At 41.1% G+C, this 24,122-nt stretch overlaps 1 protein-coding gene across 3 annotated transcripts in view; it reads left to right on the top strand.

The window, feature by feature from the left end:
* Positions 1 to 24,122, top strand: part of DDR2 (discoidin domain receptor tyrosine kinase 2) — a 163,934-nt gene that overhangs the window by 80,622 nt on the left and 59,190 nt on the right. For all 3 annotated transcript variants that reach the window (XM_082674930.1, XM_082674932.1, XM_082674931.1), the window contains one exon: positions 16,552 to 16,660. In XM_082674930.1, coding sequence (XP_082531056.1) covers positions 16,579 to 16,660 — 82 coding nt within the window. In that variant the 5' untranslated portion in view covers positions 16,552 to 16,578. The remainder of the gene's footprint in view (positions 1 to 16,551; positions 16,661 to 24,122) is intronic.

Below are 24,122 nucleotides of genomic sequence, written 5' to 3'. Positions count from 1 at the left end.
TGTTCTAAAGAGGCCAGCACGGCCACGGAGCACAAGAATAGGGCAGGCCTGGTGGAAACAGCATGACTGGAACAAGTTCTTGGCCCTCGCGGCTTTGGGTGGCTGGATTGGAAGGTCTTGGGGGCGTGTGTGCTCTCTCACGCGGGAGCAGAGCAGCACTCGATCTAGCAGTGTGATCACATCACTGTCCCTCAAGACGTGGCCACCGCCCTTCTCTCCTCGGCCCCAGGCTGGTTTCTGCTGTGCTGGCTCATAGTTAAGTGCATGAGTCTTTCGTGACCTCTGAATGACTGTCCATAAAGGGTCAAGTCACTTTCTCCAGAGGCAGCATCACTCAGGATGTACCCAGCAAGGTTTAGTGCGCTTGTCAAAGGCGAGGAGTTTGTACTGTTGTTCTTGCCTGTTTTATTACCATTGAAATGACCTGCCAAGCAACTGGCATCCACTGTGTAGGTGTCAGCTGATACAGATATAAGGAGACGGATGGGGGAGGCATGCTTTTTGCCCCTAACTTGCAAATTTATTGAGGATACAAGGCCTGGGCACAGTAAAAATAAAATAGAAATACAAATATACGTGAACATTTGTGAGCCGGGCATTGTTCTAAGTACTTCCTGTGTAATAACTCATTCCATCCTCATGACATTCTACAGGAGCAGGTGCCATTATTGCTCTCATTTTACAGGTGAGGAAACAGAAAAACCAAGGTTCAGGGGTGTGTGTGGCCAGGTCTACATACCTGGTGCAGGAGGAGACAGGATTCAAACCCGGCAAGTCTGGCTATGGCCGTGGTGGCTGAGAAGGGCTGCCTGAAGAGCTAGTCCTACCTCTGGGGTAGGGGCCCAGGTGCAATAGGAAGGGGGGATCCAGTGAGTAAGATGCTGCTTCGGGGTTCACTGCCAAGCCCTCAAGGGAAAGGCATCTCGTACGTTAGTCTTTCAACTCACTTCTGGGTTTAATGAGAGAGCTGTGTCTCTTGCTTACCATTGTTTCCATCTGACCCCTTTACTGTGTGGCCTAAGTTTTCATTCTAGGCTTTGAGGCAATGGACAGATTGGTGATAAGTAAAAACTTGGCAGTGTTCAAAACCCAACACTTACATTTGCAAGGAGGCTGTGCCTTACTTACCCAAGGAGGTTTTTCCAGTTATTTCTTGCCGGGTAATAAATCACCTCACAACTTAGTGGCTTAACACACAACAATCATGTTATTGTTGTCATTGCTCATGTTTCTGAGGTGACTGGCCTCAGCTAGGCTGTCTTGCCCGGGGTCTCTCCTGTGGTTGCCCCAGATGGTGGCTGGGACCAGAGTCACCAGAGCCTTCTTCACTCACAAGTGTGAGAGTTTCTTCTGCTGTCTGCAGGGACCTCAGCAATGGTATTGGCCAGAAGACTTACACATGGCTTCTCCACATGGCCTGGCTTCCCTCGCCACATGGCAGTGGGTTTCCAGGGCAAGTCTAAGAGAGAGAGAGAGAGAGAGAGAGAGAGAGAGAGAGCCCAGTGGATGTGTATCACCTTCTGGGACCTAGCTCTGGAGTTTCACAGCCATCACTTTCACTGTATTCATTTTGTTAGAAGCGAGTCACTCAGTCGAGCTTGTATTCAAGAGAAAGGAAATTAGATCCTAGCTCTCCATGGGAGAGTGTCAGAGAATTTGTGGACAAATTTGAAAACCATCACAGAGGTTTTCCAAATAACTTCACTCTGGTTTAAAGAAATCAGTTACTGAGATGGACAGGGCCTAAAGAAGGTGTGTGAGCTCAGAGTTTAAGGAAAGAAAAACAGGAGGTTGGGCCAGGGAGAGGCGGTGGCACCAGAGAACCAGTGCTAACCTGGGTGACCAGAGGCCTGGCCCTGCCTCTGACCAGCTGTTGACCTTGTGGAGGCCTGTCTGCTTTGGAGGCTGCCCTACCTTCATCACCTTTAACCACAGAGGACTGAGAAAGATGGGCACTCAGATACCTTCAAACTTTCGTGGCAGTGGGCCTATACTTTTGAGGACTAACGTCTTCATATCATAACCTCCAAAACCCTCCAACCGTAGGCCCTCCTGCTGACATCAGTGTGCTCAGTAGTGGTGCAGGCGGCCCTCTGATCACCAGCACATGCATCAGGGCTCCTGAGGGGCCTGGGGTAGAGGGTGGGATGCAGAAAGAAAATGAGAGGGGCTGGGTGGGACAGGTGCCCAAGTGTGGGTTAGTGGAAGTCAGGGGTGGGAGTGAAATATCCCCATGAAGAGCCCGGGGCTGCTAGAGCTCAGTGAGGTTAAATGAGCTGCCCAAGGTCTTAGCAGGCCCAGGGATACTGAGCTTCTAACGGACCCTTTTGTGTTTGGAAAATGCCCTGCCTTCACTTTGTATTTACTCTCCTTTCTCCTCCCACTAATCTCATGACGGCATTAGATTTGACATCACTAGTGCTTATACAATAGAAAGGATAACAGGCAAATGTTGCCACGCCGTGGATGTTTTGTGGTCCATCCTGCCCCCGGCAGGGGGAGTGTCTTCTGTGACAGTGATTTCTTTCAGCGTCCTCTGCTCTTTCTGGATGGCGAGTGAGAGGATGAGATAGCTGTCTGGCTGTTCCCCCCCAACCCTCCGCTGCTTTGGCAAACTCTAGTTGCCTCCAACGAAGGTGAAAAGAGTGAGGAAAGCAAAGTGCTCTTCTAACAAAGGCAGGAGCAGAGCTTGCTGTTGCATCCTCCTCTGAGCAGTGAAGGTCACCTTGGGTCATCCTTTGTGCTTAAACACTTACAGATTGGGCCAGTCTGGGCCTTTGGCTCAGCACTGAGCAGCTACATTTTGAGAAGCAAGAGATTGGGACTCCCAGAGGAAAGCTGGGAATGAGAAAGACATCAACAAATCCTTGGGAATCAAGATAAAACATGAGGGTGTTTAGTACAGCGATGGTGTGTGTGTGTGTGTGGGGGGGGGGGGGGGCTCATCTTCTGCCAAAACCAAGCTCATTTCTGCATATTTGTTTGCTGAGTATTAAATACTCCAAAGATTGCTCTTTCTATTTGTTGAATCTGAAATGAAAAATGACTCAGCAGAGAGGAAAACAAGCCTCGAATGCCCTGAATGGCCTCTGAATGAAAATCTACAGCTGTAAATCACGTGGCTTCTCTTCTCCCCACCAGGTCCTTCAACACACACACAAGCACAAGTACCACACACAGTTGTGCACACACCGCATCTCGGATCGGCTCCAGTCCGACCCAAGTCCCTTTATCTCATTTCCCTTCCCACTCCAGCCTTTCCAGGGCCCTACCCCTTCCTGTAGGAAGATCTGTCCGAGTTTAGGTGGAGGCAGCCTGGCTGCAGCCCACGGCTGATTTTCCAGAAGGGCAGACGCTTCCTATTTGGCCCCTTTCACGGGCTCAGCGTGAAGATCCCTCAGGAAGATCGGAGACTTTTTATTCTTCGACCAAGGGGTGGGCACCTCAGATTGTCTCTAGCTTTCGGACCTGGAAGGATGGATTGTCTGGGGAAAAGGACCGTCTGCCCAGTCAGATGTGCCCTGCTTTGTATAGAAACTGTACTCCTGAAAAGTTGAGTACAAACCGGATTTAGGTATACTGAATCATATTCTGAATTGCTGGAAGGATTTGCTGTCAGAGGAACCCAGTCGTGGATCCCTTTGTGAAGTGAAGAATTATTTTGTAACGTGGAGACTCCCTCAGTGATTTATGAGTTTGGTGCGTAGATGGAACATTATACCGGATGTTATTTTAAATGTATTGTGTGGAAACTTGTTATTCAAAGGTACCCAGCACTGAAGGCTTGTTCAAAGAATTCTGTAATGTGGATAAACATTTCATGATTTATGAGCTTGGCAAGTTCAGACATTTCTTAAAGTGGGATATACCTCTAGCACTGCTTCAGAGAAAGAGGTGGTTTTTACTAATAATCAGACCTGGGGGGAAAATGAGAGCTCTACTATCTGTAAGTTACAGTCACTTCAAAGGGGCTTGGGAGAAACAAAGAACTGAAACTTTCCGTTTTGTTAACGGAAGAAATCCAAAGGCTTGCCTGCTTTGCTTACTCTCCTTATCACTGAGGGGGAATGATGGGCTGTTCTTCCAAATAAATGCAGGTAACTATTATAGCAACACTTATAAAAGTGTTTCTTTTTATATTTAAGTCTATATCATCTGTCTACCTCTCTATCTATCATGTGTCTATTATCTCTCTCTCTCTCTCTCTCTGTCTACCATCTATCAGTCCTATAGTAAAAAACAGACACTGTAGTAGGGCGTGTGCTTTGGAGCACAGAAAGCTGTTTCTCCACTAGTACAGAGAGCCTCATACCCTGAGATGTCTGGGTGTCTGAGTTAGGTGAGAGACCTTAGCTTCCTGCTCACCCTTTCTCACTCAGCAGTTCAAAAGTCATTTCAGCACTCATCTCCCAGGGTTCGCAGCTCTATCCTCACTCACTCTCCTATTCGGGCACTAGAGTAGAGCTTATTACTAGGGATGTGGTCTGACTTCCCCCCCCCCAGCTTTATTGAGATATAATTGACATATAACGTTGTGTAAGTTTAAGGTGTACAGCATGTTGATTTGATACACTTATATATTGCAAAATGATGATCACCATAGCATTAAGTAACACTTTCATCCTGTCCCATGATTACCATTTCCTTTCTGTAGTAAGAACATTTAAGATCTACGCTTTGGTACAAAATATAGTATCATTAGCTATAATCACTATGCTGTGCATCAGATCCCCAGAACTTATTCATCTTATAACTGGAAGTTTGTACCCTTTGATCAATACCTCTCCATTCCACCCCACACCCAGCCCCTGGCAACCACCACTCTAGTTTCTGATTCTCTGAGTTGGGCTTTTTCAGATTCCACATATAAGTGATAGCATAAAGTAGGAAATGGTCTGACTTTTTAAGGCAGTTGGAAAAGAGGAGTTTGTTACTGCCTCAGCTGTGTGTAACCTGGAGCTGCAGGAGACACAGGACTGACCAGGAGCGAGCCCTATCTGTGTGAACTCTCCACAGAATGGGATGGTATCAGGCAGGATGTGCTGATGACTTGCTCTTAAACCGTGATGTGGCCCTGACTGTGTTTCAGAAAGAGGCCTTTGAAGCTCACCCAAGTACAGAAATAACTTGTAAGAAATTTGATTCTAGGTTCTTTTAAAAAAATTCCCGATAATTCCTGTCTGTGGCTGTCACACTCCCATCTGCCTAACCTTCCATTTACTTCCTGGTTTTTCCGATGGCTTTGACCCATAGCCTGTCTAGATCCTGGTGTGGGCAGTCCTGAGATGGAGAGTCAACCATCTCCCGTCGGATCTAGGAGGTCCTGAGTCGTGGCTCCTTTGGAGTCAGTGTGGAGTGTTCATCCAGCTTGGCTAGGGCAGGAGATTTTGACTGTGAAGCGGAAGTGGGGTTTTCATTACACAGGACATATACTCTCTGAGCTACACAGTCATTGACATTCCTTGGGCTGTGGGTGAAGTAACACTGGCCGTGGAGTCAGAAGAACTGGAAGGGTTTTAACTCTGTCTCTAGTTTTGTGACCCAGGCAAGTTAGAATTAATCTGATTTTGATGTAGAGAGAAGCAAGACCCCTAATCTTAAATGACTCACAGTCTGGCTTGAAAGACAGACAGAACTGTAATTCAGCGTGATGAGTGGGAACCAGCAGCCAGACCAGGTAAGTCTGCCTAGGTTGTGGGTGAAGTGACTTAGGGACTCACTTTCCTGCTTTGTAAAGGCAGGTGGTAATTAATCTCTCCTTTCAGGCTTATTGTAAGGCTTGATGAGTATGCATTTGTAGGTATGTACTAAGGGGCAGGTGTTCTAAAAAATGAAAGGTATAAGTAGCAACTCTCAAACTTTTTTTCTTTTGCTTCTCTATTTATCTGCAAGATATACTAATCGATAATATCTCTCAATACTGCAAGTGATTCTCAAAATATAAGACAGGTTCACCCAATACCTTGAACCTGTGGGATATGCATGGTTGGTTGGAAAGCACCCTCGAGATTCTGATAGACTGCCCCCAGGAATTTTTTTTTTGTCAGAGAAACCAATGTGAATGACATTAACAGGGAACATATTTTCTTTGTTAAAATCAAAACATCGCAAATAAGGCTAGAGTTTCCCTTTGATCACCATTTCCAATCTCCCCTGCCAAACACTATGATCTCTGAGGGAACTACTATTATCAGCATTTGCCTTCTAGGGTTCCTTGCTCTATCCTCACATACCACCCTATCCGAGCACTATAGTGTGCACTAGATTAAAGTTTGTTATCAACATGGTGTTTAACTTTCTAGATCTTTTATGTACATATAAATGTATGTGAATGTGTGTATATATCCATAAAAGTATATAGTGTGCTTCATATAAATCTTGAAACCTGCTTGTTCACCTAAAAACCATGTCATGGGCATCTAACCATGCAATTACATGTGGCTCTAACTCATACTTTTAAGCTATTGCATAGTATTTCATAGCAGGAATATGCCACAGTTTATAGTACTCCCTTATTGATAGAAATTTTTCCAAGTTTTGTTATTTAAAAAAAATATTGTACCCACAGGGTTCAACGGTTCCAATTTCTCCACACTCTTGTCTACACTTATTGTCCTTCATTTTTTTTTCTTTTTTGATAATAGCCATCATGACAGATGTGAGGTGATATCTCATTGTGGTTTTGATTTGTATCTCCTGATGATTAGCAGTGTTGAGCATTTTTTCATATATCTGTTGGCCATTTGTATGTCTTCTTTGGAGAAATGTCCATTCAAGTCCTTAGCCCATTTTAAGGAATTTTATTAGGTTTTTTGGTTTTGTTTTTTTTGTTTGTGTGGGTGTTTCCTTTTTTTCTTTTTTGCTATTGAGTTATATGAGTTCCTTGTATATTTTGGATATTAATCACTTATTATATTGTTTGCAAACATTTTCTCCTTTTCTGTATGTTGCCTTTTCATGCTGTTGATAGTTTGCTCTGCAAAAGCTTTTTGGTTTGAGGTAGTTTCACTTGTTTATTTTTGTTTGTGCTGCCAGAACTTTTGGAGTCATATCAATGTAGTCATTTCCAAGGCCACCATTGTGAAGCTTTTCCTCTGTGTTTTCTTCTAGAAGTTTAACGTTTCAGGTCTTACATTTAAGTCTTTAATTCACTTTGAGTTGATTTTTGTGTATGGTGTAAGATAAGGGTTCAATTTCATTCTTTTGCATGTGGGTACCTAGTTTTCTTAATACAATTTATTTAAGAGTCTCATTTTTCCCCATTATATATTTTTGGCATCCTTCTTGAAGATGAGTTGGCCACAACCTCTATGGAAAACAGTATGGAGATTCCTCAAAAATTTAATATAGAACTACCACATGACCCAGCAATCCCACTTCTGGGTATTTATCCAAGATAGTTAAAATCAGGATCTTGAAGAAATATTAGCACTCCCATGTTCATTGTAGCATTATTCACAATAGTCAATATGTGGAAATAAACTAAATGTTGACAAATGAATGGAAAAAGAAAATGTGGCTTCTACATACAATGGAATATTATTTAGCCTTAAAAAAGCATACTTTGCAATATGCAACAACATGGATGAAACTTGAGGACATTATGTTAAGGGAAATAAGTCAGTCACAGAAAGACAAATAGTACATGATACCAATTATGTCAAATTCATAGAATTAATGAGGGGAACTGTGGTTGCCAGGGGCTAAGGGGAGGAGGAAATGGAGAGTTAATCAACAGGCAGAAAGTTTCAATTAAGCAAGTTGAGTAGGTTCCGGAGATCTGACGTACAACATTATACCGATAGTCAACAATAATGTGTTGCACACTTAAAAATTTGTTGAGGCATGAATGGATTAAATGCTCCAACCAAAAGACACAGGGTTGTTGAATGGATACAAAAACAAGACCCATATATATGCTGTCTACAAGAGACCCACTTCAGACCTAGGGACACATACAGACTGAAAGTGAGGGGATGGAAAAAGATATTCCATGCAAATGGAAATCAAAAAAAGCTGGAGTAGCAATACTCATATCAGATAAAATAGACTTTAAAATAAAGAATGTTACAAGAGACAAGGAAGGACACTACATAATGATCAAGGGATCAATCCAAGAAGAAGATATAACAATTATAAATATATATGCACCCAACATAGGAGCACCTCAATACATAAGGCAACTGCTAACAGCTTTAAAAGAGGAAATTGACAGTAACACAATAATAGTGGGGGACTTTAACACCTCACTTCCACCAATGGACAGATCATCCAGACAGAAAATTAAAACGGATACACAAGCTTTAAATGACACAATAGAGCAGACAGATTTAATTGATATTTATAGGACATTCCACCCAAAAGTGGCAGAATACACTTTCTTCTCAAGTGCACACGGAACATTCTCCAGGATAGATCACATCTTGGGTCACAAATCAAGCCTCAGTAAATTTAAGAAAATTGAAATCATATAAAGCATTTTTTCTGACCACAGCGCTGTGAGATTAGAAATGAATTACAGGGAAAAAAACGTAAAAAACACAAACACATGGAGGCTAAACAATACGTTACTAAATAACCAAGAGATCACTGAAGAAATCAAAGAGGAAATCAAAAAATACCTACAGACAAATGACAATGAAAACACGACGATCCAAACCTATGGGATGCAGCAAAAGCAGTTCTAAGAGGGAAGTTTATAGCTATACAAGCCTACCTCAAGAAACAAGAAAAATCTCAAATAAACAATCTAAACTTACACTTAAAGGAACTAGAGAAAGAAGAACAAACGAAACCCAAAGTTAGCAGAAGGAAAGAAATCATAAAGGTCAGAGCAGAAATAAATGAAATTGAAACAAAGAAAACAATAGCAAAGATCAATACAACTAAAAGCTGGTTCTTTGAGAAGATAAACAAAATGGATAAGCCATTAGCCAGATTCATCAAGAAAAAGAGGGAGAGGACTCAAATCAATAAAATTAGAAATGAAAAGGAGAAGTTACAACAGACACCGCAGAAATACAAAACATCCTAAGAGACTACTACAAGCAACCCTATGCCAATGAAATGGGCAACCTGGAAGAAATGGACAAATTCTTAGAAAGGTATAACCTTCCAAGACTGAACCAGGAAGAAATAGAAAACATGAACAGACCAATAACAAGTAATGAAATTGAAACTGTGATTAAGACAACCCTCAGAATGGGAGAAAATATTTGCAAATGAAGCAACCGACAAAGGATTAATCTCCAAAATTTACAAGCAGCTCATGCAGCTCAATAACAAGAAAACAAACAACCCAATCCAAAAATGGGCAGAAGACCTAAATAGACATTTCTCCAAAGAAGATATACAGACTGCCAACAAACACATGAAAGAATGCTCAACATCATTAATCATTAGAGAAATGCAAATCAAAACTACAATGAGATATCATCTCACACCAGTCAGAATGGCCATCATCAAAAAATCTAGAAACAATAAATGCTGGAGAGGGTGTGGAGAAAAGGGAACCCTCTTGCACTGCTGGTGGGAATGTGAATTGGTTCAGCCACTGTGGAGAACAGTATGGAGGTTCCTTAAAAAACTACAAATAGAACTACCATATGACCCAGCAATCCCACTACTGGGCATATACCCTGAGAAAACCAAAATTCAAAAAGAGTCATGTACCAAAATGTTCATTGCAGCTCTATTTACAATAGCCCGGAGATGGAAACAACCTAAGTGCCCGTCATCGGATGAATGGATAAAGAAGATGTGGCACATATATACAATGGAATATTACTCAGCCATAAAAAGAAACGAAATTGAGCTATTTGTAATGAGGTGGATAGACCTAGAGTCTGTCATACAGAGTGAAGTAAGTCAGAAAGAAAAAGACAAATACCGTATGCTAACACATATATATGGAATCTAAGAAAAAAAATGTCATGAAGAACCTAGGGGTAAAGCAGGAATAAAGACGCAGACCTCCTAGAGAACGGACATGAGGTTATGGGGAGGGGGAAGGGTGAGCTGTGACAGGGCGAGAGAGAGTCATGGGCATATACACACTAACAAACGTAGTAAGGTAGATAGCTAGTGGGAAGCAGCCACATGGCACAGGGATATTGGCTCGGTGCTTTGTGACAGCCTGGAGGGGTGGGATAGGGAGGGTGGGAGGGAGGGAGATGCAACAGGGAAGACATATGGGAACATATGTTTATGTATGACTGATTCACTTTGTTATAAAGCAGAAACTAACACACCATTGTAAAGCAATTACACCCCAATAAAGATGTTAAAAAAAAAAAATCTTCCAACAAACAAAAGTCCAGGACCAGATGGCTTCACAGGTGAACTCTATCAAACATTTAGAGAAGAGCTAACATCCATCCTTCTCAAACTCTTCCAAAAAATTGCAGGGGAAGGAATACTCCTAAACTCATTCTGTGAGGCCACCGTCACCCTGATACGAAAACCAGACAAAGATACTACCAAAAATGAAAACTACAGACCAATATCACTGATAAATATAGATGCAAAAATCCTCAACAAAATACCAGCAAACAGAGTCCAACAACACATTAAAAGGATCATACACCATGATCAAGTAGGATTTATCCCAGGGATGCAAGGATTCTTCAATATACGCAAATCAATCAGTGTGATACACTATATTAACAAATTGAAGAATAAAACCATATGATCATCTCAATAGATGCAGAAAAGGCTTTTGACAAAATTCGACACCAATTTATGATAAAAACTCTGCAGAAAGTGGGCATAGAGGGAACCTCCCTCAACATAATAAAGGCCATATACGATAAACCCACAGCAAACATCATTCTCAATGCTAAAAAACTGAAAGCATTTCCTCTAAGATCAGGAACAAGACAAGGAGGTCCACTCTCACCACTATTATTCCACATAGTTTTGGAAGTCCTAGCCATGGAAATCAGAGAAGAAAAAGAAATAAAAGGAATACAAATTGGAAAAGAAGAAGTAAAACTGTCACTGTTTGCAGATGACATGATACTATATAAAGGGAATCCTAAAGATGCCACCAGAAAACTACTAGAGGTAATCAATGAATTTGGTAAAGTTGCAGGATAGAAAATTAATGCACAGAAATCTCTTGCATTCCTATATACTAATGATAAAAAATCTGAAAGAGAAATTAAGGAAACAGTCCCATTCACCAATGCAACAAAAAGAATAAAATACCTAGGAATAAACCTACCTATGGAAACAAAAGACCTGTATGCAGAAAACTATAAGACACTGATGAAAGAAATTAAAGATGATACAAATAGATGGAGAGATATACCATGTTCTTGGATTGGAAGAGTCAACATTTTGAAAATGACTATACTACCCAATGCAATCTACAGATTCAATGCATTCCCTATCAAATTACCAATGGCATTTTTTACAGAACTAGAACAAAAATCTTAAAATTTGTATGGAGACACAAAAGACCCCAAATAGCCAAAGCAGTCTTGAGGGAATAAAACGGAGCTGGAGGAATCAGACTCCCTGACTTCAGACTGTACTACAAAGCTACAGTAATGAAGACAATATGGTACTGGAATAAAAACAGAAACATAGATCAATGGAACAGGATAGAAAGCCCAGAGATAAACCCACACACCTATGGTCAACTAATCGATGACAAAGGAGGCAAGGATACAATGGAGAAAAGACAGTCTCTTCAATAAGTGGTGCTGGGAAAACTGGACAGCTACATGTAAAAGAATGAAATTAGAACACTCCCTAACACCATACACAAAAATAAACTCAAAATGGATTAGAGACCTAAATGTAAGACTGGACACTATAAAACTCTTAGAGGAAACATAGGAAGAACACTCTTTGACATAAATCACAGCAAGATCTTTTTTTGATCCACCTTCTAGAGTAATGGAAATAAAAACATAAATAAACAAATGGGACCTAATGAAACTTAAAAGCTTTTGCACAGCAAAGGCAACCATAAACAAGATGAAAAGACAACCCTCAGAATGGGAGAAAATATTTGCAAATGAATCAAAGGACAAAGGATTAATCTCCAAAATAGATACACAGCTCATGCAGCTTAATATTAAAAAAACAAACAACCCAATCCAAAAATGGGCAGAAGACCTAAATAAACTTTTCTCTACAGATAGCCAAGAAGCACATGAAAAGCTGCTCAATGTCACTAATTATTAGAGAAATGCAAATCAATACTAAAATTAGGTATCACCTCATACCAGTCAGAATGGGCATCATCAGAAAACCTACAAACAACAAATGCTGGAGAGGGTGTGGAGAAAAGGGAACCCTCTTGCACTGTTGGTGGGAATGTAAATTGATACAGACACTATGGAGAACAGTATGGAGGTTCCTTAAAAAACTAAAAATAGAATTACCATATGACCCAGCAATCCCACTACTGGGCATATACCCAGAGAAAACCTAATTCAAAAAGACACATGCACCCCAATATTCATTGCAACGCTATTTACAATAGCCAGGTCATGGAAGCATCCTAAATGCCCATCAACAGATGAATGGATAAAGAAGATGTGGCACATATACACAATGGAATATTACCCAGCCATAAAAAGAAACGAAATTGAGTTATTTGTAGTGAAGTGGATGGACCTAAAGTCTGTCATACAGAGTGAAGTAAGTCAGAAAGAGAAAAACAAATACCGTATGCTAACATATATATATGGAATCTAAGAAAAAGAAAAAGGTTCTGATGAACCTAGGGGCAGGACGGGAATAAAGACACAGACCTACTAGAGAATGGTCTTGAGGATATGGGGAGGGGGAAGGGTAAACTGGGACAAAGCGAGAGAGAGGCATGGACATATATACACTACCAAACGTAAAATAGATAGCTAGTGGGAAGCAGCCGCATAGCACAGGGAGATCAGCTCAGTGCTTTGTGACTACCTAGAGGGGTGGGATAAGGAGGGTGGGAGGGAGACGCAAGAGGGAAGAGATATGGGGCTATACGTATATGTATAGCTGATTCACTTTGTTATAAAGCAGAAACTAACACACCATTGTAAAGCAATTATACTCCAATAAAGATGTTAAAAAAATAAAAGGAGAGTGTAGTATAATGACAAACAAAGACAGAAACAAAATAAACAACAACAAAAGGACCTAAGTGGATTTTAGAGTAATACAAACCCTGGGTTCATGTATGAGTTTTGGTGCCTATCAGCTGTGTAACCAGATCAGTTTTAACCTCTTCCTCCTCAATTACCTTACTGATGAAAACAAACCTCATTGGGTTACTGTGAATATTACATGAGATAGCCCTTGGCACGTGTTAGATATCCATGGTATAGTTATAGTACTCCTAGGTTTGTTAATGGTTCTTTTGTGTTTGTTAGCTGCTGGACACCCTAATTTTAAGCAAACAAACAGAAATAATCACTGGTATTGGAGATTCACAGCCTGCAACCAAGTAAGAGTTTCCAAAAGGAAATTCAGTCAACACTTTTTGAGCAACTTGTGAATCCTTAGTTCAGTTAAAAACTGTTTTTGAGCACCTCCTTTGTACGAGATATAATGTATTCTTTTGGAGATACAAGAATGAGTCATTTTGAAGCTAATGATTAAATGGGTAATTTTATAACCATGTTATGGAGGATCTAATAAGCAAATTCAGTGTGTGAAGGGAATGAGGTGTAGGAGACAGTCCTTAAAGAAGGAACCACTGGGGAAGGTCATGGAGGGGAGAAAGTAATGGCCAAGAACCCACAAAGAAGGTGTCATGAAAGAGAATTGTAGCACTCTTCTTCAAAAGGCTGCTAAGAGAGGGTGGTTACCCAAGGCAGTGCTCGCAAGGCTGAATGGCTGCTCACAAGGAGCTCAGATCTTTGTAGAAGGACATCCTGGATCATGGTCATGGGTTAGTGCTAGACTACAGCCAAGATCAATGTCTCCAAGGTCTGCCTGTGTGTTTCTTTTCTGGGCATGTTTGTTTGTGGACTCATTTATAGAAACGCAGTGTTCCTGCTGCTGGCAGTGTGTAGGCACTGAGACATATTTTATCTCTCCAAATCAATGCCATGAAACTATGGTCATCACCCTTTTGTGGTCTGTGGGTCACTTGCCCCTGCCCCCTACCGTGATGCCACTTTAGTCTTTTGTATTTGATTAGTTTCTGGCTCTATCCTCTTCAGGCAGAACTATCTGAATACCTATTTTTTTTTCTTACCATTTTGGGTGGGTCAGAGTTCTACTACCTAGAAAACATCATAGAAAGCTCCTGTTTCCTCAAAAAAGTGTCTTAGCTATGTCATCCTATTATTTACTCTATTCCCATTATTGCCCATTAAAATCTTATTCATCCTTCAAGAATCTGATCAGATGCTGATTTCATCATGAAACCTTCTCTGATCACTCAAGCTTAAAGGGATTTTGTCTCCCTTTATAATTTTGTTTTACATATTTTTCCTAACAGTGGATCCAGTGTTTGTTGACTATTAATGTTACCTGGAAGAGAGTTTCTTTTTTAAATAAACTTTATTCTTGAACAGTTTTATATTTACAGAATCATTGCAAAGATGGTACATAGATTTCCTTTTTACCCACTACCTAAGTTCCCCTATTATTAACATCTTACATTAGTGTAGTACATATGTCATAGTTAGTGAACCAATATTGACACATCATTATTAACTAAAGTCTCTACTTTATTCAGATTTCCTCAGTTTTCCCCAAATGTCCTTTTTCTGTTCCAGGATCCCATCCAGGATGTCACATTACCTTTAGTCGTCCTGTCTTCTTTGGCTCCCTTAGCTGTGTCGGTTTCCCAGACTTTCTAGTCTTGGGTGACCATGACAGTTTTGAGGATTATGTATCAGGAATTTTGTAGAATTTCCCTTAATTGGGATTTGTCTGATGTGTTTCTCATGATTAGGCTGGAGTAATGGGGTTTTGGGAAAAAGACTACAGAGGCTAAGTGCCATTCACATCACATCGTATCAAGGATACATACTATCAGTGTGACTTAACAAAGTTGATGCTAACCTTGATCACCTGGCTTGAGGTAGTGTTTGTCATGTTTCTCTACTGAAAAATTACCTTCTCCATTTCCATACTGTACTCTGAAGAAAGTCACTGTGTGCAGCCCACACTTAAGGAGTCGGGGGTGGGGAAGTGAGAGGGGTGGTTATGCACCACCTCTTTAAGAGTAGAGAGTATCTACATAATTATTTAGAATTCTTTTGCATGAGAAATTTGTCTATTCTCCTCCATTTGTTTATTCAATCATTTATTTATATCAACATGGACTTGTAAATATTTATTTTATATCTTGAGTTATAATCCAATACTACTTGACTCATTTTGTTGCTTAAGTTGTTCCAGCTTTGGCCACTGGGAACTCTTTCTGTTGGCTCCATGTTCCTTTGCCATAAACCCATCATTTTTTTTTTTTTTTTTTGCGGTACGCGGGCCTCTCACTGTTGTGGCCTCTCCCGTTGCGGAGCACAGGCTCCGGACGCGCAGGCTCAGCAGCCATGGCTCACGGGCCCAGCCGCTCCATGGCATGTGGGATCTTCCCGGACCGGGGCACGAACCTGTGTCCCCTGCATCGGCAGGCGGACTCTCAACCACTGCGCCACCAGGGAAGCCCTCCCCATCATTTTTGTGTATGCTTTCTCAACTTGGGGCACTAAAAGATTCTGCAGGCTCATCTGGCACTAAAATATTCTCCAAGATCATCATATTTCCTGCCCCAGTCCTGGAATTAGCAGTTTCTCCAAGGGAACCCTGGCCCCTTTTATTGGAGAATGGTATTAGAAATCAAGATCTGGGTACTAGGTTTGCTCGTTGCTATTGGGGTATCATTGTTTCTAGGCCCTCTTAGCTTATATAGCAAGGAGATAGATATATGTGTGTGTGTGCTAACCTATGTGTACACGTATCTATAAATATTTCCATATGTGACCATCTATATCTCTATTAAGCTAAACGTGAGTTCATGCTGATGTCTCAACTCTAATCCACTAATAACATGGATTATTCTGGGGGAGCTTAAAAATACAGAATTTCAGGTACCATTCTAGAGCTAATAATTCTAGAGCTAAAAAGGATAAATATTGACCTTACATCTTTTGAAAGGCAAACACATTAACGTCATTGAATGTTTTTCTTGATTTAATACTGGAATCAATATTAAAATTATGAAAAAACATTGTAAATGTAAGTTTTACTTTATCACCATTCACAATTTGGGTAAGTATTTATCTTACTAAAACATTGTTACCCACCTATAGTTTGGCTAATTTTAATTCCATGAGTATATGATCTAATAGAGTTTGAAAATTCTTATATTACATAACTATTGAATGTCCCAGAGTTTGAAAATTCTTATAGTATGTGACTATTGAATGTCCCATTCAAGTATTAAACTCCATGATTTAAAGTTCTGAATATAGAAATAAACACTGTAAGAACACAAAGATGCAAGTTGTGTTCATTCATGTTGAAAGTATCTGCCTCACTCATTTCCTCTTCTTCTCTTTCTTGTTTTCTTGCATTTTTGGTGGGCTGCAGGCTCCAGTTCCAACACCATCTTCTGAGATGATCCTGATTCCCAGAATGCCCTTGGTGCTGCTCCTGCTGCTGCCTATCTTGAGTTCTGCAAAAGCTCAGGTTAACCCAGGTAACACAGCCATTGCTCAGCCCCACGCTGGAAGACAGCTGAACACTCAAGCCCATCAAGGTTCATCTTGGGAAAGGCACTGCTAAGGGGCCCAAAAGGTCATTCCTCCCTCCCTTTTTTTCCCTCCATGGTGAAACCTGGCCATAGCAGGAACAGAAATTACTATACTCTCTCTATGACATATTGTGAAAGGGCTTCTTATATGGAGTAGGGTAGAATAAAAGGAAAATGTTTAAAAATGGGAGGTGGAAGAAACAAACATTTGCTTCTGCATTTTCTGGGACACCGAAGGAGAGAATTTTTAGATGCCTTGGAGAAATTCTGCAGGTTGGTTTTCTAGTTATGTTTGGCTGTCCGAGGCCTGTATTTTACTTGGATGTCATGTTATGTTTTGGGGACCCTGGTCTTGTAGGATCTCAGGCAGTTTCTCTTTCCTACAGGGTGTGGCCATGCTCAAAAATAGGTATGTTAGTCCCCTTCCCCCAATTTTTTAAATTACATGTGTATTTTAACTTTAAATTGAAGTATACAGTTGTATCACTTGTCTATTACCATAGTAATGCCGCTTAACAACTTATGCAAAACTGGTGATTTAGTCTGGTCTTTGTTGGACTATTCTTCTTGTCTCTTTTGGATTCATGCACATATCTCGGCGTAAGCTGGTTATTGGCTCATTGAGGATGGCCTTGGCTCTGACAACTGGGGCAACTTTGCTGTGCTCTCTTCCAGCAGATTAGTATAGATATGTTTTAATGGAAATTGCACAGCAGTGAGAGCAGAAAGGGAAACATGCAACATGTTTCAAGCCAGTGCTTGAGTCATGTTCTCTGAGATATCATTGTCCAAAGCAAGTCACATGGCCAAGCCCAGAGTCAGAGTGGGAGAGCACAAAAAAATTACACAGGGAAGGTCTGAATACCTTCAGGGAAGGGAAGGGTGAAGGGTTGAAGTCATTTTTTTCATCTTGCCACAAATATAAATATAGGAAAGTAGATATAGCATAAGTGCTCAATTTGATGAATTTTACAAACTGAGCACATCGATCTAAGCAGTATCCAGATTAAGAAACAGAACTGTACCAGCACTTCAGAAGCTCTCCTCACACTCTCTTTCAGTCACTTTTCCCCACCCTCCCCCCAAGGGTAGTCATTATTTTGTTTTCTAACAACATAAATTCATTCTTCCTGGTTTTGTACTTTGTTTAAGTGGAGCCATCTTTTGTGTCTGGCTTCTTTCATTCAATATTTTGTTCATGACATTCATCCATATCATTGCATGCAGTTGGTGACTGTCTCCATTGTTGTATATTATTATTTTATTTGAATATTTTATTTATTCAGTCTACTGTGGATGGGAATTTGGATCATTTCCAGTTTGAGCTCATTATGAATAAAGCTCCTATAACCCTTCTTGTAAAGGTCTTTTGATAGAGGTATATACTCAAGTCAAAAGACTTGACTTGAGTATATACCTAGAGTATATACCTAGAAGTGGCTTATAGTTTCATATAATCTGTTTTTCTACGTGTGGCCAAAGAGTTTTCCAAAGTGATTTTACCAATATGCCACCCCATGGCAGTGTATGAGCGTTCCAGTGGCTTCATTCTGTATTTGGATTCCTGAGGGCATTTTCATTTCCTCTTCTTCATATAGCATGAGTGTACATTTGTGAAATGCTCACCTTATTGCTTTCTTATAATAAGCTTAGTTGGTGTATCCCAGATCTGAACTTTGACACCATTCTTTCATTTTTCTGCTTTGTATTCCTCTCACCTAGTTGAAGTCTGGTTGCCTCCTACTACATTTACCAAGCCCAGTGTCATTCTCCCTGCTTTGGTCTCCAAGGAAGAGTTGCTGTGAATGCACAGAATGGTAGGATGTTTTGGTGCTTGGCACACTCACAGAGACTGGTGTGACATGAGGCTATTTCAGTGACTAAACCAAAAGAGCTAGCCATCTGTGTTTGACAACATCGCTGTAGCCCTGGAACAGAAAACAGGCTGTTTGAAGACAGCAAGCAGTTATCTTTAAAACGTTTTCCCCCATTCCTGGCATCAGCTATTCCTGCTGGCTCTCTCTGCCAAGGAAAAAGAAATAAAGGTCTTGACTTGCAAAGAACTTTATAGGAACATGGAATATTTGAGGTATGCTGAGGGGATAATACTTCCCTCTACCATTTCTTGTATTTTACCAGGTTAAGCTGGAGACAAGCAATGGGAAGCAGTGAGTCTAGTCACAAAGCTTGGGGCTCATGGAGGCTTAGGGCTCGCACACACTGATGAGCTCAGAGTAGGTACACAATAAATGCATGTTGATTTAAGGATGACTTTTCAGAAGTCCTTATTGGTGTCACCGAAGGACTGAAAGTAATAGAGTAAATTCTTGGCCAGTTAGATTTTCCCCACAGGCTGGCCATTTGGTATAAATAGATGAAATGTTGGAGTTAAGTTAGGAGAATAGGGTAGTAAACAAATCTTATATACAATCTATTGTTAAATATTGAAATATGTTTTAATGGATTATTAAGTGTAAATATTGTTTGGCAAATAGTAATTGAGCTAAGTATTAAATTCAATTAATATATAAAGTCTAAAAAAAACACTGATTTAAGTTCATTTTGAAGATTTCACCATGGCCATTGGTCAGTGAGCCTTCTGTCTTAGTATGACTTATTCATAATAAGGATATTGAATATTTAAAAATATCAATCTAGACAAAGAAGCAGAAGCCAACAGACGGTGAATAATGTTGCTGTTTAGAGAAATTCTCTACAATTGAGATCACAAGTGTCCTGCAGTTGCCACCCCCATGGAGGCTGCAGAGTAGTGCTAGTGTGATACAGGTCAAGGCATGAGGGCAGTTGGGCTGGTGGCTCACTGCTCTGAAGCACTGGAGTTTTGACAGTGGTAGCAAAGCAGGTAGTGGGTCAGGTGATGTTAGTAGCATTTCCAGTAGTGGCAGTGTTGAAATTGGTATTGTCACTACGGGCTGCTGTGGAAGGTTTGCAAGTCCATATGGGAAATACTGATGTACAGGTGTGTGTACATAGTCTTGAAGTGTGAAAAGTGTGCCTAGCTCTCTTCTAGCTGCAACAGTGCATCAGGGATTGGGACCTACTGACTGTCAGTTCAAGGAGGAAGTCATTGGAAAAGTTTGAGGCAGTTCCCTCTGTCAACATCTTGTCTCAGGAGAATCATTTAGCTATTGGCATCTGCATCAAAGAATCATACCAACAATTTCTGAACAACATTTCTACAAATAATTAAATGATTTGGATATTATTAGAATATTCTAATGAATGATTTGTAGTTCATTTGGAAAATAATATTTAACTCACTTAGAAAATTATTTTGAGAACAATCCTAGTTACAATCTGGCTTTGTTTTTTTTTTTAATTGAAGTGTAGTTGCTATACAATATTATAGGTGTACAATGTAGTGATTCACAACTTTTTAAGGTTATACTCCATTTATAGTTATTATAAAATAGTGGCTATATTCCCCATTTTGCACAGTATATCCTTGTAGCTTGTTTTATACCTAATAGTTTGCACCTTTTAATCCCCTACTCTCCCCTCTGGTATTGCCCCTCCCCCCTTCTCTGTCCCCTCTGGTAACCACTAGTTTGTTCTCTATATCTGTGAGTCTGCTTCTTTCTTGTTATATTCACTAGTTTGTTGTATTTTTTAGATTCCACATATAAATGATATCATACAGTATTTGTCTTTGTCTGACTTATTTCACTTAGCATAATGCCCTCCAGTTCCATTCATGTTGGTGAAATGGCAAAATTTCATTATTTTTTATGGTTGAGTAGTATTCCACTGTATATATACACCACATCTTCTTGATCCATTCATTTGTTGAAAGACATTTAGATTGCTTCCTTGGCTTGGTCTTAAATTAGTTGCATAACACTACTAAGTCATTATATTTTTCTTTGTACTTTCTTAATCCTTTCACCAGTAGTAAAATGAAGTTGGATTAGATAATGTATGAGATCCTTTGTCACAAACCTACTATGACTTAGTGGTATGGGGACTTTACTGCCCATATTGGAAGACATTGCTAGGCTTTGGGCTTGGAAACAGGGTCCCTGAACTTGCATGGCTATTCTTTGTAAGAAAGACCATTTGTCCCCAGCTCCCTGCCACTTCCCAGGCTCAAGGATCTAAAGTCTGAACTTCAGAAGAATCTTGCCTTTAAGGCTAAGCACATAGGAGATAGCTGATGAATATTTTTACAATTTAAATCCTAAAATCCTCCCTAGTGAGAGGTTGAGTCCAGAAACCCCGCCCCAGCCTAGCCTGCAGGAGCTTCATAGTACTAGAAGCCACCTTCTCTAGGGAATCTTTTTCTCTAGAGGTGGGTCCAAGAGGGAACCTTTTAGACAGAAGAAATAGCACAAGCAATGGCTGGGAGGGAGAGAGAGTACACATTGCAGGGTGATGAGCAAAGGACCCAATAGGGCAGTTTTCCATCCTCCGGTAGGGTCCGTGGGTCAAGAACCCTCTTTCTTAACTTGGGCTGTGGCTACTGGACTTAATAGGAGAGCCAAGGCTACCTCCATGGGAAATGAACACCTCTAGACTCCACAATGAAGGACAAGAATACTCCTGGCTATCGAAGTCGTTTGATCAGTCACCAGGGTCAGGCTCCTTCAGAATGTATAAAACCGGTGTTTCAGTGGACATTAAGGGTCCAGAACCTTGTGGAGTTCCAGGTAGGAGGAAGTAATAGAAGTAACCTGGTTATTCTGAAAACCTAGTCCTGAAAACCTGAAATCCTGAGGACTCACTCAGCCAACTAGATCACTGCTGTATGTGAAGAGCATGGGGCAATTGTCCCTATAATCCTGACTTGGCTTGTGACAACTACTTGTGGTTGGAAAAGGGAGAAACACCTCTTCTCTCCAACGGGCAACCCAGGCATTTAGGATCCATGGTACAGAGCCAGGGCAGGGCAGTGCTGGGACTTCCCATTTCCATCCTGGATTTTCCCCTCATAGGAAGCAGGCAACTTGCTAGCAGTTCAGAGCTCTGAGGTGGGGCAGTCCTCCTTTGGTATCTAGAATGTTCCCACTTTGAAAGGAGGAACAAAGACATTAAGGGTTTGAGATTCAGAGAGGAGTTCTCCTACTGGCTCCAAATTGGTTTTCGGTTCATCCCTGTGGTTTTATTCTTACCAGCATCAGTCCTGCATTCAGTGAGTTCTTAGGGCCTAGGGACCTAGAATCCTGGGCTATTCATGCTGCAATGAACCTTAGAGATATTTAAGTCCTTCCTTCTCCTTTTACAGATAAAGGAACTGGGCGTCAAAGGGGGTGAATGATTTTTCCATGACTGCATACATAGCTAATGGCAAAGCAGGGACCCCCAGCTCCTGTCTCCCAGCCCCAGGTTTCTTACACCAGACTACCCACTCCTCTGGGAGCCATTTGAGGAAATGATCTTTCTCTAATTATCATGTATAGCTGGGCAGCCTCATGGTTTCCTTTCTGTGACTTCTGATGTACATTTATGGGGGTGAGAGGTAATTTGGGTTTGAGGGACAGCCTGAAGCCAAGGAATAGGGTAAGACAACAGGGTCCTATAGAGGTCACACTTGGAACCTCGCTCTTGTTAGCACACTCAGCAAGCAAGGCTAGAGCTAGAAGCCCTTCAGGACCAACTCACCCTTGCAAAGAAACCAAAGTACTGGAGATGCTATGGTGCTTTCCGCACAGAGTTGTCCCCTTCTCCCCACTCCCTCGTCTCCCACCAAGGCTGATACCTGCTACATTACCAACACACGTTTCCATACTGAAAAATCATTTCTGTTTCCCAGGGTTCTCGTTATTCATTTTCTCCAGAGATGTGCTGAGAGGGTTTATGGGGCCTCAACTGTTAATCAGAATGTGGTGCTAGTTCCAGGTTTCTGAAACCAGCCCTGAGGTGCTAAGGCTGTGTGTTTGTACGTATGTGTACGTGTGTACTTCATATGGCTCGAGCAGGGCCCTGGGAAGCCACCTCCTGGGTTGAATTTCTCGTAAGTGAACAATGCTAGCTGCTGCCCAGATTGGCTCTTTCTTGCTTGTATGTTTGTTTGTCGAGTCTAGCCTCAGGGTGGCCTTTGGTATCCTTCCTGCCAGTAAAAAGATCTCTCTCTGGGGATAACAGGAACTCATTTGCCTCTTAAGCACTCTTAGTTGTGCCAAATGGGGGAAAAGAGAATGCAAATTTTGAAGAAGAATACCAACTAATATTTAATGAGCACTTAATATATTCCTGGTACCATTCTAAGTGGCGTCAACAAATATAATCTTCACAATCATCTTATGAAGTAGGTGGTATTGTTATTCCAGTTTCACCGAGGGGAAATTGAGGCCCAGGAACATTAGGTAACTCAAGATTATAGACCTAGCCAAGTGGCAGAGCTGGGATGTGATCCTCCTCCGGGGAGCACATTCTTGACCTCTGTGCTCTACTGCCTCCTGGAGTGTTAGACTCATTTTATGTTTGTGCTACCCAATCACATCAAGTCTCCAATGTCAGGCTGGCTGAGATGGTGAAGGTATGAGAGTGACCCAGAGATAAAGGAATTTGCCAGTCTCAGTGAAAAAAGGAAGGGAGAGCACTGAGCTCAAGTAAAGGCACAGAGCCACAAATAGCAAAAACAAGAGAGTGGAGGTGGTTGTCACTGAGGGGTCATAGGGCAAAGATGAGGTCAAGGTGTTGCCAAAAACAGGAACCACATGATTTTGGGATCCTCGGTATGTGACAAGTGCTTTCTGATCAAAGGCTTTGCCTTCACCCAGTGATAACAAAATGCTGTGCCAGTGTCTTCCCTCCCAGGATGCACGTTCCTTTTGCTGTAAAATTTCAACAAATCTGGGATCAAGACTTTCTAAAATCTAAACAAGCAATAAGCTTCCCTGGGCCCTCTTTCTAGATTGTCCCCTAAATTGGTGTTTCTTCTTGACCCTGAGGTCATATTACAGACAGCGTGGAGAGTATGTGCTGACAGCAGAGTGTGATGACAACAAAGATGGTGAAGAGACCACGGCAACTGAGAGGTCTAGATTCTAGTTCCAGCTCTGTCACTATCTAGCTTAGTGACTTTAGCTAACTCTCTGCACCTCACTTTGCTCCCTTATAAAATGGGAAGAATAAACTCTGCTTTCTGCACTTCACAGGGTTACTATAGGGAGACCAAATGAGATAATGAAGTCAATGGGCTTTGGAAAGTTATATGTAAATATCAAGTGTTGTGATTTGTTACTTTTGGAAGAGAAGGAAATTAAAATAACCCAAACACTATAAAACAATAGTTTCTATCAAGCAGATGATGGAGGAGGAAAGAGAAAAAGCATTCATTAGTGACTATTATCGTCTCTTGTGGTCTCCAAGAGAGACTCAAGTTACCTTTGGAGAATAGGGGTTTCTAACAACCCTGAACTCCGGCCATCCTAATTCCAAGGGATTC

This window comes from Grampus griseus (assembly GCF_964374135.1).
Source record: "Grampus griseus genome assembly, chromosome: 1".
Classification (NCBI taxonomy): domain Eukaryota; kingdom Metazoa; phylum Chordata; class Mammalia; order Artiodactyla; family Delphinidae; genus Grampus; species Grampus griseus.
Note: the sequence above shows the minus strand (reverse complement) of the source record. Positions and strands in the feature narration are given on the sequence as shown.